At 37.9% G+C, this 16,249-nt stretch overlaps 1 protein-coding gene across 2 annotated transcripts in view; it reads right to left on the bottom strand.

The window, feature by feature from the left end:
- MTMR8 (myotubularin related protein 8) overlaps positions 1 to 16,249 on the bottom strand; it is a 249,806-nt gene that overhangs the window by 29,706 nt on the left and 203,851 nt on the right. For both annotated transcript variants that reach the window (XM_043457715.1, XM_043457716.1), the window contains one exon: positions 8,360 to 8,486. In XM_043457715.1, coding sequence (XP_043313650.1) covers positions 8,360 to 8,486 — 127 coding nt within the window. The remainder of the gene's footprint in view (positions 1 to 8,359; positions 8,487 to 16,249) is intronic.

Raw genomic sequence — 16,249 nt, 5'->3', positions numbered from 1 at the left:
TAAACATATACACATATACAAACTCTGAGTTACATTTTAAAAAGACTGAATTTGTTACCTGTTCCTAAGCCTGATATACTGTTAACTAGAATATAGGACATGCTCTATTTCAAAACTAGGGGGAAGAAATTAGGATACATGCTCTGCATTCTTATTGACATTTGCAAAATACAGAAACAACCCTGTCAGCAAATGTGATGTGGAGACATAGAAAGACTTTATGTGAACTGGTATGGCCAACTGCATGTGAGGTGGGGTCAGAGACGTGAGTCTTTGAACAGTGATCACCTAGTGACTTTGGTGCATATAGTCTCATCTGACCCAGGGAGAGGGGTGTCAAAAGGTGGTTTATCTACAAAGAGGCAAAGAAGGAACTCAGGACACATAAGCCTTGGAGGCATATTGATGGGAGAGGATACCACCTACCACCCTTTACCCTTTAAAAGAAAAGAAAATTCAGGACCACATAACCTAGAAGTGAAAATTGTCAACACAGAAAATACACAGAGCATTCTAAAGGAAAAAAAAAAATTCTACCAGTGTAAAATATAACCTTAAAAGAAAATATGTTAGCCATAATACTAACTGGAAAATAGGATCTAATTTGGACCTTATTAGAGCATATTCAATCTTAATTAATTGTCATTCTGGTCATCCTGGACTGCCATATGCTCCTTTTGATTAACTGGCCAGATGTATTTCTGTACCTTCTCTTTCCTCCTTCTTTTCTCTTACCTTCTCCACAGCTCGTATTCTGTAAGGGCTAGTGTACAGCTCTCTAAAGAGTCAGAGTACAAAGTCATGAAAATGGTTGAAAGGCAACAAAGCTTTGGAAGAGAAAGAGGCTTTTAGGTAACCCCCAAAGCTTTAGAAAATGCCAAGGAGCAGGGCACCAGATTTAACATAGAAGCTGTTGGTTTCATGCAGGCCAACTTCTGAAATTTTCTTTTTTTAGCCCCAGCAAGACACATGGGCCTAAATTAGATAGCTTTCAAAGAGTACTTGCCTTTTGTGAAGACAAGTTACAATCACAGAGCATGTAATACACGTCTACTTGCACTGACATCGAAAGGAGACACGGGCTGCTGTGACTGGTGATAAAATCAATACTTCCCATTTAAGGGGAAGGCGAAGACTGTCAAGTCTCATAGCCAGGGAATCAGAGAAGACATGTTCCATATGGCTTGAAAATCCTTTTTTTTTGTTTTTTTTTTTTCTGCCTTGAAAAAGCTTCTACTGCTGCCATCAAATGCTGTGAAAACAGAACTTCCTCCAAAAGGGCAACAAACTAAGAGTCCTTTACGACCCCAAATCTTTTCCCTTATCCTTTTCCTGTTTGGTTTCATCTAATAATTTTCATCTTTTTACATTATATTAAAAAAAGTAACCTCATAGGAAAAAAATTAAGGCTTAATTCATTTCTAATTTTTGTTTTGAAATGTCTATATAAAATGTCAGGTCTAGATTTGGCACTTAGAAGAAAGTAACCAGATTTGGTTATAATCATATCTGCCTGTATCATACATGGAATTCTGGGAAGGAGAGGCCTGAGGGTGGGGGAACGATTTGGTACAACAGACATCATTAAATCATTTACTTTGGAGACAGAGAGAAAATGAGAACAATCTTCCTAGGAAGAAACCAATCTCAAAATATAATATTCCCCTTTTGAGAAAACTTTACCTTTTCCCACACACCTGTTTTTTTAAAAAGCCACTTTATAAAATGTTCTCATAGAAAGATTTCCCAGTGGTACATCAACGCTTAATAGCATCAAGAAAAGGTGTTATGTGTTAATAAAAATCACTATGTAACAAAAATCTGATATAGTTATTAAACTTCTCTTTCTGCTAAATTCAGGCCAAGCTTAAATATTTACAATTTTTATTTGAAAACATCTCTTAAAAAGACTCTGATTCCTTCTTGTTGGAAGTGTTCAAGGAAAGATTTTACTTTCAGTGAAGTTTGAGGTGTGTCTCAGAAAAAATATGTTGATGCATGTTGACAGGCATGACAACTATCTTGGTAGTAATTGAACACAGTTTCTAGGGTGACTTTCCAAAAGATACCTGTGCCTAATACATGTACCATAAGCTTTCTAGTCTTGCCAAATTAGTGCTAAATAAATCTTCATGCTTTCTGTCATACAGCAAACCTCAGCCTTAAATTTTTTCTTTAAAAACTTGGACTATTAACTGTTACTTAGGTTTGTTATTTAGGATTGTTTTACTTATTACCATGAAGGATCTGTTATTCTATAAACTAATAATTAATGAACTTTTAAAAAAGGTGTTCATGTAAAATCTGAGAATGGCCACACTCCCAGGCACAAAGACTGCCTCAGGCTTGGAAAAGATAGGCAGTGACCCCAGACCTGTGAAAACTGTATAGGAAACAGGCAGATGTCAGGTTCATGCATAAGACAGTGGCAGGTGGTTAAATGCCTTCCTATTTAAATGGGGCAGTCACACGAGAATGGAATTTTCTGCTCAGGGAATTGGAAGGGTAGGGCAGTAGCGGAGGGAGTCACATTTCTTTAACAGCATAGATACTATATGAGGATATGAAATGAAAGCCATTAATAGATGATCTTTTCTAGTACACTCAGTAACTTTCCTTCAGGACTCTCCCCTCTATTGCTAGGCTCTTGACTACAGATAGCTACTGGGTTTTTACCAGCGCATAAATATTTGGATTCTACTGAACATTTTTCCTTCCTCAGATTTTCAAATTCCATATATGTTATATACAGGTAATATAGGACATGTTAGGGAATAAACATAAACACCAAACAAGTTGACTGGAAACACTGTGTTTTTCTTCACCACTTCTCAGTTTAGAATTGTATTGAAAAGAACTTGTCACTAATGATTAATTTTGTTTTGGATCTAAGAAATAAAGTTTGGTACTATGCACACTCTTGTACAGGTCTGTAGAAATAAATATGAGACTTTAACTTATATAGGATTTGCAAAAGTCATTTGCCGTTTTCTTTTCTCTAGAAAACTCTTAACACACTATTGGAAATATCATGCTAGCTAATGGACTATAAAATTCAGATTGAGATGTGGGAGAAAGTCTTTGTTACAAAGCAAAATCCAGAATAAACTCACTTGTGGCAGATGATTGGTATTGTCATTGTCTTTGACATCTTCCTTATTGTCATTGTCTTTGACATCCTCCTTCACAGAGCCAGAGTTAAATGGGGCTTCCAGATCAAAATGACTTGCACAAATCCCATTTTTGTCAAGAAGTAACAAGTCAAATGACAACTGGCAACATCTGATGGTTTATGTTATATAAACCAAAGATCCCTGGGCTTCCCTGGTAGCTCAGTCGGTAAAGAATTTGCCTGCAATGCAGGAGACCTAGGTTCGATCCCTGAGTTGGGAAGGTCCCCTGGAAGAGGGCATGGCAACCCACTCTAGTATTCTTGCCTGGAGAATCCCCATGGACAGAGGAGCCTGGCAGGCAGCAGTCCATGGGGTCGCAAACAGTCAGATATGACTGAGCAACTAAGCACATAAGTCAAAGATCAAATAGTGGAAAGAGGGGCATCAGAGAAGATACAATAGGAAATCACATTGATGTTTTAACATTATAGGAAGAAGGCAACTATCAAGAAGAGGTAAGTAGAAAAGCAGTTCCTATTTTTAAGTGGAAAAGACACATATGAACTAGTTCTTTAAAAACACAGAATTAAAACAGCTACCAAGAAGAGGTAAGTAGAAAAATGGCTCCTAATTACATATAAAAAAGACAACCAAAATGACTTAGAGTTCTTCTTCTAAATAGGACTATTTTCTGGTCCAAATTTTAGCTAGGGGTAAGAAATCAAGGAACTATGCTGCCTCTTCTCTGCTACTTCTAACACTTCGATTAAAAGGCCTACCTTTCTTATAGAGTAACTAATGAGGTGATCCTTTAGAGATGTCTGTATTTACAAATGGATGTGATAGTAACAGAGATGGCTCTTTCACTAAGAATCTAAGGTTTTTTTGTTTTTTTTTTTTAGCTTAAACCAGATACATGGTATACAAAATAGACATCCTGGGTGAAGATATGGATTCTACTGCCAAAGGAAATTCTGAAAATGCTGACAATATATTGCATGACCCAAACTATGCAAGGCTTATCCTACCCCAACATGTGGAAATGAGTAAACTATGACTGTATATCCAATAGGAAAGTGTACAGCAAGTGTATCAACCCCAAATCGGGGAAAGTTTAGTTTCCCCTTCCCCTGGAGTAGCTGGACATGCCTTAAGAACAGACTTTTTTCAAAAGTCTATATTAGTACAAGGTGTTAAGGCTACCAGATTTTAAAAGTAGTGCCAATTATGTCTAAAAATCCACAAACTGATGTGATGTCTAGGGAAGTAAAACCACTGATCTTTATAAAAATGCCTAAGAAGAGGGACTTCCCTGGCAGTCCAATGATTAAGATTCCATGATTCCACTGCAGAGGGAATGGGTTTGATCCATGCACAGAGAACTAAGATCCCACAGGCCATGTGGTATGGCCAAAAAAAAAAAAAAAAGACCTAAGAAGAGTCCTGTTTTAGGAAAACTTAGGTGGGCACATATGCCATGTATAAGCCAGGGTCTAAAGCACTAAGATTTTCAGTTGTCTCCTGAACTGATGTTGAAAATGTTATTGATCAACATTATTAATTCAGACCCCACTGTTTTGGAATAGATCATTTTAGAATGTAGTGGATTCAAGTTTATTGATGGGCCATCTATAAAAAAGGGAGTTGGCTAAGTGAGTATTATAAGACCTGGCTAGGGAGCGAATTGGGAAAATTTTCCTTGTATGTTCTAAACCACCAAGTACCAATGTACCATTTTGATTTATTTCTCAGGCAAATGTTGGGGGTCTCTACTGGCAATAACGTGAGCTTACATTGTATGACTATATATATATCTTTAAGTAAAATTTTGCACAAGTCATTCTGCAATTCAGTTACCTTTGCACACCATCCCTTCAACAGGATCTTAATTCTTCACTGTGACAGTATTTCTACTTGTTCTCCTGCTAGAATAGTAAGGGTGGAAAAGTAAGGGAGACTGACCTTTAAGGGAAATGGAATAATGGAACCAATCTAATATCTCAGCTGAAAAGCAAGATATTATATTTTTAAAGCTAAATCCCATTCTAGAACTATAACGTATTCTTTCTCTTGCCTATATTTTAGGCTGCTTGACATGCATATGTTGTTTGTTCTTGTTGTTTAGTTGCTAAGTCATGTCTGACTCTTGCGACCCTATGTTCTGGAGCCCATCAGGTTCCTTTGTCCATGGGATTTCTCAGGCAAGAATACTGGAGTGGGTTGCCATTTCCTTCTCCAGAGGATCTTCCCAATCCAGGGATCGAACCCACATCTCCTGCATTGGCATGTGGGTTCATTACCACTGAGCCACCAGGGAATTCCTGACGTGCATGTACTGATTGCTTAACTAGTTAAGGCCCTAAATCCCCTTCTAGAATCTTAAGCCTCAGCCATTTAATCCAGTTAGAAAAGCAGCACAGCCTTTTTTGAGACAAGCATCATTGTGGGTGTTGTAGGTATAACTAACAATGGAAACAGATGGATAGCTCACTGTTGCTTAGAGAAGCCTGTCTTGTTGCTGGCCTTAGAGAGCCCTATGTCTTCAGAGATGCCCATGTTCCCAGAGAAGCTCATGGTCTCAGAGATGCTGATGTCTTCCTAGAAGCCCATAGCCTCAGTGGTGCCCATGTTGTTAGAGATGCCCAAGACCCCAGAGATGCCTTTGTCTCCAGAGAAGCCCACATCCCTAGAAATGTTTATGGCCCTAAGGTTGCCCATGATCCCATAATAGTCATGGTGGAGGTCTGTGCACTGACTTTTTACTTGACCCATCTGAACTAGAGGGCCTCCTTCTCTAGAAAGAGTGCCGTTCTCCATCAAGGTATTCAGGTCTCCATCGATACCCATAAAACAGACAGAATTTGTCAAAGGAGTTCCCAGGTGCTGAGATAATAAATGCCCTAATTGAGAACATGTACAGACTTCTTCTGGTGGCTCATCATGGGCTTTCAGTTTCTGTCATGGGGGAAAGGAATGGTTGAAAAGAATTAGAAACTGGAGTAAAACTAGGCAAATATCACACTGACATATAGGGATCATGTCAGCTGTGACTTATATGGTAGCCAATGACTTTTTGCCCCCTCCTTATCTTCAAGCATCTTTTATTCATCACTTAACACAGTGCTTTAAAAGCCCTACCACTAAATATCCTCAAAGGTCTTGTATCTATAAAAGTTCCCTTTTCTGATAAATGCAATTTTATTACTGAGAACAGGGAGGGCAAGGGAAAGGATCACTAACATTCATTGATTACTTCCATGTGCCAACCACTATAGTATTTCATTTTATGGTAAAGTCCTATTAGTTAAGTATTAGCTATATTTTACAGATGAGGAAACTGAGGTTCAGAGAATTTAAGTAAGTTCACCCAAATTCACACATTTATGAAGTGGCAGAGCAGGGATCTGACCCCGCCTCTCCTTAATGCCAAAGTCTATGACCTGTCTACTACTTCATGCTGTCTCCAATGGATATTTTCACTTTCAGGGATAACACAATGATTCACTGATATTTTACAACAGTGATTCTTAGCTTTCTCAGGAGGTCACAGACACCTTTGAAAATCTGGAGAAAAGGATGAAACTTCTTCTCAGAAAATCACATGCAGGCACAAGTGAGTAAATGAGATGGCATACAAACAGTTTTTAGGGATAATTTCAGGGGTTTCACAGATCCCTTAAAGGTCATCTGTGGACATCTAGGGTTTATGGACTCCAGTTAAGAGCTCCTGCCTTAGGGATAAGCATACCATTCTTATTTTCCTGGAAGTCACAAAATCATACATACATACACACACACACACACACACACATGCATACAGTGATAACACTTGGAGAAAGAAACTGACTGTATAGGTGGCTGGGAGAGTTTTTTCAACATTTCATTTTGTATGTTTTTGTATTGTGCATATTATAACTTTATACTTGTACTGCCTTTTAAAAAACATCAACAGGGTATCTGTATATAATATGGGCTGCTTTTTATATCTTTGTATTAAAAAAGGAATGTTAATAATAGTTATTGTCTTTTTTGCTTTTTCTTCTTTTTAAATTGGAGGATAACTGCTTTAAAATATCGTATTGGTTATTTTAAAAGGAAGCCTTACTTACTTTTTAACTTTAGAATCAGAGAGTTGATATGATTCTGTCTGTTAACAGAATGAATCTGATTCTCTTAGGAATTAGACAGGAATAAGTAAAAGGGCTAGGTTTATAATAGAGGACCTGCTCTGGAGACCCTGTGGAGGAGGTTGCTAATAGGTAAAAGAGGAGGCAGGAGAAAGGTTCCTTACTTCTCAGTTCTGCCTATGGCTTCTTTCCTGGGGCTGCTTGTTTCCTTTGTTTCCTGATTTTAAGTCATACTTCAGTTTTCTTCCTTTCCCTCACTTGTCTTCATCTTTTTTTTTTTTTTTAATGGAACTAAGTAACTGACTGTTGCTTTTCAAGAGGACATTCAAAAGTTTAGGATCTGATGCAACCACAATACATTTATTTTAATAATAAAAGGATATTTGTTTACTTACAGGGAGCAGCAGAAATGCTATGCCTTATCTGATGGAAAGGAGGTTCACGCCCAGTTCCTAAGCAGCATACCCTTTCTAAGAATTCTTTTCTAAGAAGTGTCCCTCCCCTTTACTTCAAACATACCCTAGGGACCTCTGGATTCCAGAAGCAGTTCAGCATTTTCCATTTTTTTTAAAAGAAATCCCTGTTGACTTGTTCAACTCTAATTAAAAACAACTGTGTGACTTTGGTTTTGCTGGTATCATAAAGGAAATCAACACATAATCATATTCTAAAGCAAAAGAACCATTCAATGAACAGAGTTTATCATCTGCATGGGAAGGAAATCAGATTTTTTAAAAGGTTTTCCTTGTTGGAAATAGCAATGTCATTGTTCTCCTTAGTACACCCAAGAAGTTATACTTATTTTCTTTATGGATAACAAATACCTCCATTATTTCCATGAAATTCTCTCTTGTTCCTCCTCCTAATTCCATCCAGATCCAAAAAGGGAACAAACTGGCTTAACTAGCTGACTGTGATATTTACCACTTGATATGGGAGGTTAAAAAAAAAAAAAAAAGAAGAGCTGTGCATCAGAGCTTTATAGACACAGGATGCTTGGAAAGCAGAGAGGATAACAAGCCAGCCAGGTTGCTTCTCACAAGTACCAAATCAATTCCAAGTGAGTTAGGACTACTCAGAAGGTGTAAGAGATTCTCTTTTTGAGATTCAACTTTTCACCTTTTCTAGTTTGTGCACATCTGCCTCCAGCATTGATCTCTGCTTCTTAATTTCCAGGAGGCTCTCTAGCATACTCTGCTTGGGCTGCAACCCTTTGTCAAAGCGGTTATACATCCCACACCAGAACCTTGAATAAACAAAAAGAAAAAAAAAGTGGGTTAGTTTAGCTAAAGAAATAGATTATTTATGTTTTGTTCATGTCAAGAAAATATTAGCTTGGTAGGTAGGCAGATCTCAAAAGTAAGGTAACTATGATAACATTAAAAACACAGGACATGCTCATAATTTAAAAGTAAAGTTCTTAGCAGAAAGATCTCTGCTGAAGACAAGCTGCCTAAAGTTGTACTGAGCTCATAGCCACCTCTAACACACACCCCTTGACATACCCTGCCTACCCCAAAGAATAAGACCCAGCTCCAGCCACTAGTGGGCAGGCACAAGCCCCAGGATCAACCTCATCCACCAAAGAGCAGACACTAGAAGAATGAAGGGCTATAGTCCTGCAAGCATACAGAAAGGAAACCACAAACACAGAAAATCAGGCAAAATGAGATGGCAGAGAAGTATGTTCCAGATGAAGGAACAAGATAAAACTGCAGAAAAACATCTAAGTCAGGTGGAGGTAGACAATCTACCTAAAAGAATTCAGAGTAATGATAGTAAAAGTGTTTCAAAATCTTGGAAAATGAATGGAGGTAGACTGAGAAGAGACAAGAAATATTTAAGAAAGAGCTACAAGATTTAACAAACAGAGATAAATAATACAATTACTGGGATGAAAAAAATACACTAGAAGGAATCAGTGGCAGAATAAATGAGGCAGAAGAACTAATGAATGAGCTAGAAAACAGAGTGGGGGAAATCACTGCCATGAAACAGAATAAAGAAAAAAGAATGAAAACAAATGAGAACAGTCTCAGAGACCTTTGGGACAATGTTAAAAGCACCAATATTTACATTATAGGAGTCCTAGAAGGAGAAGAAAGAGAAAGAGTCTTAGAAAACATTTGAATAGATAATAGCCAAAAACTTCTCTACCATGAGAAAAGAAACACTCACTCAAGTCCAGGAAGTACAGAGTACCATACAGGATAAACACAAGGAAGAACATGCTGAGACACATATTAATCAAACTGACAGAAATTAAAAACAAACAAACAAAAATATTGAAAGCAACAAGGGAAAAGCAACAGACAACATAAATATATACAGCTGATTTTTCAGTAGAAACTGCAGGCCAGAAGCTTGTGGTATGATATATATAAAGTGATGAAAGGGAAAAACTTCCAACCAAGAATATTCTACCTGGCAAGGCTATTATTCAGATTTGACAGAGAAATCAAAACCTTTGCAGGCAATCAAAGCTAAGAGAATTCAGCATCACCAAAAAAACCTTACAACAGATGCTAAAGGAACTTCTTTAGGAAGAAATGAAAAGTCCACAACTAAGACAATAAAATTGCAAATGGGAAGGCTCAGTGGTAAAGGCAAACATGAATCTGGTAAAGTTGTAGGATACAAAATTAATACACAGAAGTCTCTTCCATTCATATACACCAACAATGAAAGATCAGAAAGAGAAATTAAGGAAACAATTACATTTAACATCACATCAAAACGAATGAAATACCTGGGGGCAAATCTACTTACAGAAAAGAATCTGTACTCTGAAAACTATAAGACAACGATGAAAGAAATTGAAGATGACACAGACAGATGGATAGATATGTCATGTTCTTGGACTGGAGGAATCAAAACTGTAAAAATGACTATACTACCCAAGGCAATCTACAGATTCAAAACAATCCCTATCAAATTACCAATGTCATTTTTCAGAGAACTACAACAAATTTTTAAGATTTGTATGTAAACATAAAAGATCCCAAATAGCCAAAGCAATCCTGAAATAAACAGAGCTGGAGGAATCAGGCTCCCTGACTTCAGACTATACTATGAAGCTACAGTAATCAAGACAGTATGGATCATACTGGCACAAAAACAGAAATATTGATCAGTGGGACAGGATAGAAAGCCCAGAGATAAATCCACACACCTATGGTCAACATGTCTTTGACAAAGGAAGCAAGAATATACAATGGAGAAAAGACAGCCACTTCAAAGAGTGGTGCTGTGAAAATTGGACAGCTACATTTAAAAGAATGGAATGAGAACATTATCTAACACCACACACAAAAATTAAACTCAAAGTGGATCAAAGACCTAAGTTTAAGGCCAGACACTATAAAATTAGAGAAAAACATAGGTAGAACAATCTGACATGAGATTAGCTCAAGATGGTGGAACAGAAGGAGATGAGCTCACACCTTTTTATGAGAACACCAAAATCACAACTAATTGCTAAACAACCAGCAACAACAACAACAAACAAACAAACATTACAACCTATCAAAAAAAAAGATACCCTACATCCAAAGACAAAGAAGTCACAAGGAGATGGTAGGAGGGGTGCAATCACAATAAAATCAAATCCCATTCCTGCTGGGTGGGCAACCCACAAACTGCTAAACAATTATAGTACAGAAGTTCTTTCACAGGAGTGAAATTTCTGAGCCCAACATCAGACTTCCCAGTCTGATGGTCTGGCACTGGGAGAATCCCCCAGAAGATCTGACTCTGAGGGCCACTGGGATTTGATCAAGGAATTCCACAGGACTGGTGGAAACAAACTCCACTCTCGGAGGGTGCACAAGTGTTCTTGTGTGTACCAGGACACAGGAGAAAAAAGGTAGTGACCATATAAGTGACTGGGCCAGACATACCTGCTAATATTAGAGGATCTCCTGCGGAGGCAGGGGTGGCTGTGGCTCACTCTGGGGACAAAGACACTGGCAGCAGCAGTTCTGGGTAGAACTCATTGGCATGAGCCCTCCTGGACATTAGCTTCACCAAACAGCCTGTAGGCTACAGTGCTAGAATGCCTCAGGCCAAACAACCAACAGGGCAAGAATACAGGCCCACCCATCAGCAGAGAAGTAGCTTAAAGTCTTCCTGAGCACAGCCCTGCAAATCAGAGAGACAAGACCCAGCTCTCCACACCACTGGGCAGGAACCAGAATATCAAAGCAGTATTTTTTAATTTACCTCCTAGAGTGATGAAGATGAAAACAAAAATTTAAAATATGGGACTAATTAAACTTTGTACTAATTAAAGCCTTTGTACAGCAAAGGAAACCATAAACAAAATGAAAAGGCAACATACAGAATGGGGAGAAATATTTGTGACTGACAAGGGATTAATCTCCAAAATATACAAAGAGCTCATGCAGTTCTATGTCACAAAAACAAACAACCCAATAAAAAAATGAACAGAAGATCTAAATAGACATTTTTTCAAAGAAGACACGTACAAAAAGTACGTGAAAAAAATGCTCAACATCACTAATTGTCAGAGAAATGCCAATCAAAACTACAACGAAGTATCTCCTCACACTGGTCAGAATGGCCATCATTAAAAAGTCTACAAACAACTAATGATAGAGCGAGTGGGAAGAAAGGGTACCCTCCTACAGCATTGATGGAATGTACTGATAAATTGGAACAACCAGTATGGAGGCCAGTATGGAGGTTCATGAAAAAATTAAATACAGATGTACCATATGATTCAGCAATCCTACTCCCTACTCCACACACACACACACACACACACACACACACACACACACACACACACACATATATATATCAGAGAAAAACACAATTCAAAAAGATACATGCACAGCAATGTTCATTGCAGCACTATTTACAAAAGTCAAGACATGGAAGCAAATATTGACAGAGGAATGGATAAAGACGTGGTACATATATACAATGGGATATTACTCAGCCATAAAAAGAAAAAATGATGCCACTTGCAGCAACATGGCATGGACCTAAAGATTATCATATTAAGTGAACTCAGACAAAGACAAATATCATATGAAATCACTCAGGGGCTTCCCAGGTGGCTCAGAAAGTAAAGAAACTGCCTGTAATGCAGGAACCCCAGGTTCAATCCCTGGGTTGGGAAGAACCCCTGGATAAGAAAATGGCAACCCACTCCAGTGTTGTTGGGCTGCAGAACCCTGGCATTGGGCTACAGCCTATGGGGTTGGCAAAGAGTTGGACACAACTGGGCAACTAAAATGAACTCACAGATCTCACAGATTTCAAAAACAAACCAATGGTTACCAAAGGGGAATCATGTAGGGGGAGGGATAAATTACGATCCTGGGATTAACATACATACACAAATATATATAAAATAGATAACCAACAACAACCTACTGTGCAGCACAGGAAACTCTAATCAATATTCTATAATAACCTATATGAGGGAAGAATCTGAAAAAGAAAAAAAATTATATGAGTATGCATAACTGAACCACTATGCTGTATACTTGAAACCAATACAACACTGTAAACCAACTATACTCCAGTTAAAAAAAGGACCTGAAGAGACAATTTTTCCAAATAAGAGATACATACGGACAATAAGCATACAAAGATATCATCACTAATCATTAGGGTATCACATGCTATCAGGGTAATGTTCAAAATCCTTCAAGCTAGGCTTCAGCAGTACGTGAACAAAGAACTTTCAGATGTACAAGTTGGATTTAGAAAAGGCAAAGGAACCAGAAATCAAATTGCCAGCATCCACTGGATCAAAGAAAAAGCGAGGGAATTCCAGAAAAACATCTACTTCTGCTTCATTGACTAAGTGAAAGCCTTTGACTGAATGGATCACAACAAACTGTGGAAAATTCTTAAAGAGACAGGAATACCAGATCACCTTACCTGTCTCCTGAGAAATCTGTATGCAGGTCAAGAAGCAACAGTTAGAACTGGACATGGAACTACAGACTGGTTCAAAATCGGGAAAGGAACACGTCAAGGCTATATATTATCACCCTGCTTATTTAACTTATATGCAGAGTACAACATGTGAAATGCTGGTTTGTATGAAATACAAGCTGAAATCAAGATGTCTGGGAGAAATATCAACAGCCTCAGATATGCAGATGATACCACTCTAACAGCAGGAAGTGAAGAGGAACTAAAGAGCCTCTTGGTGAGGGTGAACGAAGAGAGTGAGAAAGCTGGCTTAAAACTCAACACTCAAAAAAAAAAAAACCAAAAAAACAAACAAAAAAAAAAACAAAAAAAAACTCAACACTCAAAAAACTAAGATCATGGCATCCAGTCCCATCACTTTGTGGCCAAATAGATGGGGAAACAATGGAAACAGTGGCAGACTTTATTTTCTTGGGCTCCAAAATCATTGCAGATGGTGACTGCAGCCACGAAATTAAAAGACATTTGCTCCTTGGAAGGAAAGCTATGACAAACCTAGACAGTGTATTAAAAAGCAGAGACATCACTGCTGACAAAGGTCCCTACAGTCAAAGCTATGGTTTTTCCAGTAGTCATGTATGTTTGTGAGAGTTGGACCATAGAGAAAGCTGAGTGCCAAAAAATTGATGCTTTTGAACTGTGGTGTTGGAGAAGACTCTTGAGAGTCCCTTGGACTGCAAGGAGATCATACCAGTCAATCCTAAGTGAAATCAACCCTGAATATTCAGTGGAAGGACTGATGCTGAAGTTGGAACTCCAATACTTTGGCCACCTGATGCAAAGAGCTGACTCATTGGAAAAGACCCTGACGCTGGGAAAGACTGAGGGCAGGAGGAAAAGGGGGCAACCAGATAAAATGGTTGGATGGCATCACCGACTCAATGGACTTGAGTTTGAGGAAAGTTCAGGAAATAGTGAAAGACAGGGAAGCCTGGCATGGTGCAATCCATGGAGTTGCAAAGAGTTGGACATGACTTAGTGACTGAACCACACCAACTCATTAGGTAAATGGAAACTAAAACCATGACATATCATCTCGTACCCGTTAGAATGGCTAGAATTTCAAAACAAGCAAACAGAGAAACAATTGGTAAAAATGTGGAGAAATTGGAACTATTTGTGTCGTGGTATAGCTTCTATGGAAAACACAATGGTTATTCCTCAAAATAATTAAAAACAGATTTACCATATGATCCATTAATTCTACTTTTCAGTATATATTCAAAAGAATTTGAAAATAGGGCCTCAAAAATACTTTTATGCCAATGTTCATAGCAGGATTAATTTCAAAAACCAAAAGGTAGAAGTTATACAGTTGTTTATATACAGGTGAATGGATAAACAAAATGTGATATGCAATCAATGAAATATTACTCAGCCTTGAAAGAGAATGAAAATTCTGACAGAAGTTTTACATGGATGAACCTTGAGGACATCATACTAAGTGAAATCAACCAGGCATGAAAGAACATATAATATATGGTTCCACTCATGAGGTATCTAGAGTGTTCAGATTCATAGAGATAGAAAGTAGAATGGTAGTTGTCAGGGGATGGAGTGAGGGAAATAGAAAACTTAATGGGTGCAGATTCAGTTTCCTAACATGAAAAATTTCTGGAGACTGAACAATTCAGATATACTTAACATTACTAAAGTGTACACTTAAAAATGATCATTGTGCTAAGTCACTTTAGTTGTGTCTGACTCTGTGCGACCCCATGGTCGGTAGACCACCAGGCTCCTCTGTCTATGGGATTCTCCAGGCATCAATACTGGAGTGAGTTGCCATTTCCTTCTCCAGAGTATCTTCCTGACATAGGGATCAAACTTGCATCTCTTATGTCGCCTGCACTGGCAGCTGGCTTCTTTACAACTAGTGCTACCTGGGAAGCCCCTAAAAATGGTTAAGATCATAAATTTTGTGCTATGTGTATTTTACTACAATTGTAAAAAGGAATAGTAAAGAGTAATCCCCAAAAAGCTGTATCCAGTTTCCTCAATGGATAACTGTAGTATAATATCACAACTAGGCAAATATGATATATTCAAGATAACAATTCCTTTATAAGGAATATTTCTACTGTACTTTTATAGCCACACACAGCTCTGAACCTTCTATCCCTCAACCCTGTCCTTAACCCTTGGTAATCATTATCTTAACCATTAACTATTAATTTTGCCTTTCAAAAAATTTATATAAATGGAAGCATAAAGTATGTAATATTTTGAGATTAGCTTTAAAATTTCATTACAATTCTCTGCAGGGTGTTGCATGTATCAATAGTTCATTCTTTATTGCTGAGTAATAATCACTGGCATTGATGTACCAGTTTGTTTACATATGAACAATTTACTTATTGAGGGAAACTTGGGTTGTTCTCAGTTTTTGGCTAAACACTAGTGTATAGGTTTCCTGTGAACAAAATTTTACATTTATTTGGGATATATGTCCAGAAGTGCAATTAGTGCAATTGTTAGATCAAATGGTAGTTGCATGTTTAGCTTTTTAGGAAACTGAAAAACTGACTACCACAGTGATTATACTATTATAGATTGCTGTTATATAAATGAGCTAAAAAAAGGCCTCTGCATATGGCTCTATATTATTTACTTCTTCACAGAAGGCTGGGACCTGTTAGCTGAAAAGCCCATCAGCGCCAAACTCAAAATTTTACCCATCCAGTCATTTTCTACATAGCCCAAATAAGCAGTTTTTAGTTATTTAATGCCTACTTGCTTTGCATACCCTGAGAAAGTGCACTCAGCATCTGCAAGACATAAATAAGATGAATTTCTGTACAGTAACTGAACAGGTGCGTCTGAGCTCAACTAGCTATGTGTTGAGTTCTGCAGAGGGTGCTTCTCACCAGAACACTGCCTAAAGATGAGGTAGAAGATTAAACTTCTGGGGGAGATGAAATGGAAGGTAGGACCCTATGAAGTTTCCACTAGAGGGAAAGGCAACACAGTATCATCATGATAGTGATGAGGATAACTTACCCTGTTTTCCTGGTAACGGATTGCAAACGTAAGAGA

The sequence above is a fragment of the Cervus canadensis genome, chromosome X, assembly GCF_019320065.1.
Source record: "Cervus canadensis isolate Bull #8, Minnesota chromosome X, ASM1932006v1, whole genome shotgun sequence".
Classification (NCBI taxonomy): domain Eukaryota; kingdom Metazoa; phylum Chordata; class Mammalia; order Artiodactyla; family Cervidae; genus Cervus; species Cervus canadensis.
This window is presented reverse-complemented; position numbering and strand designations above follow the sequence as displayed.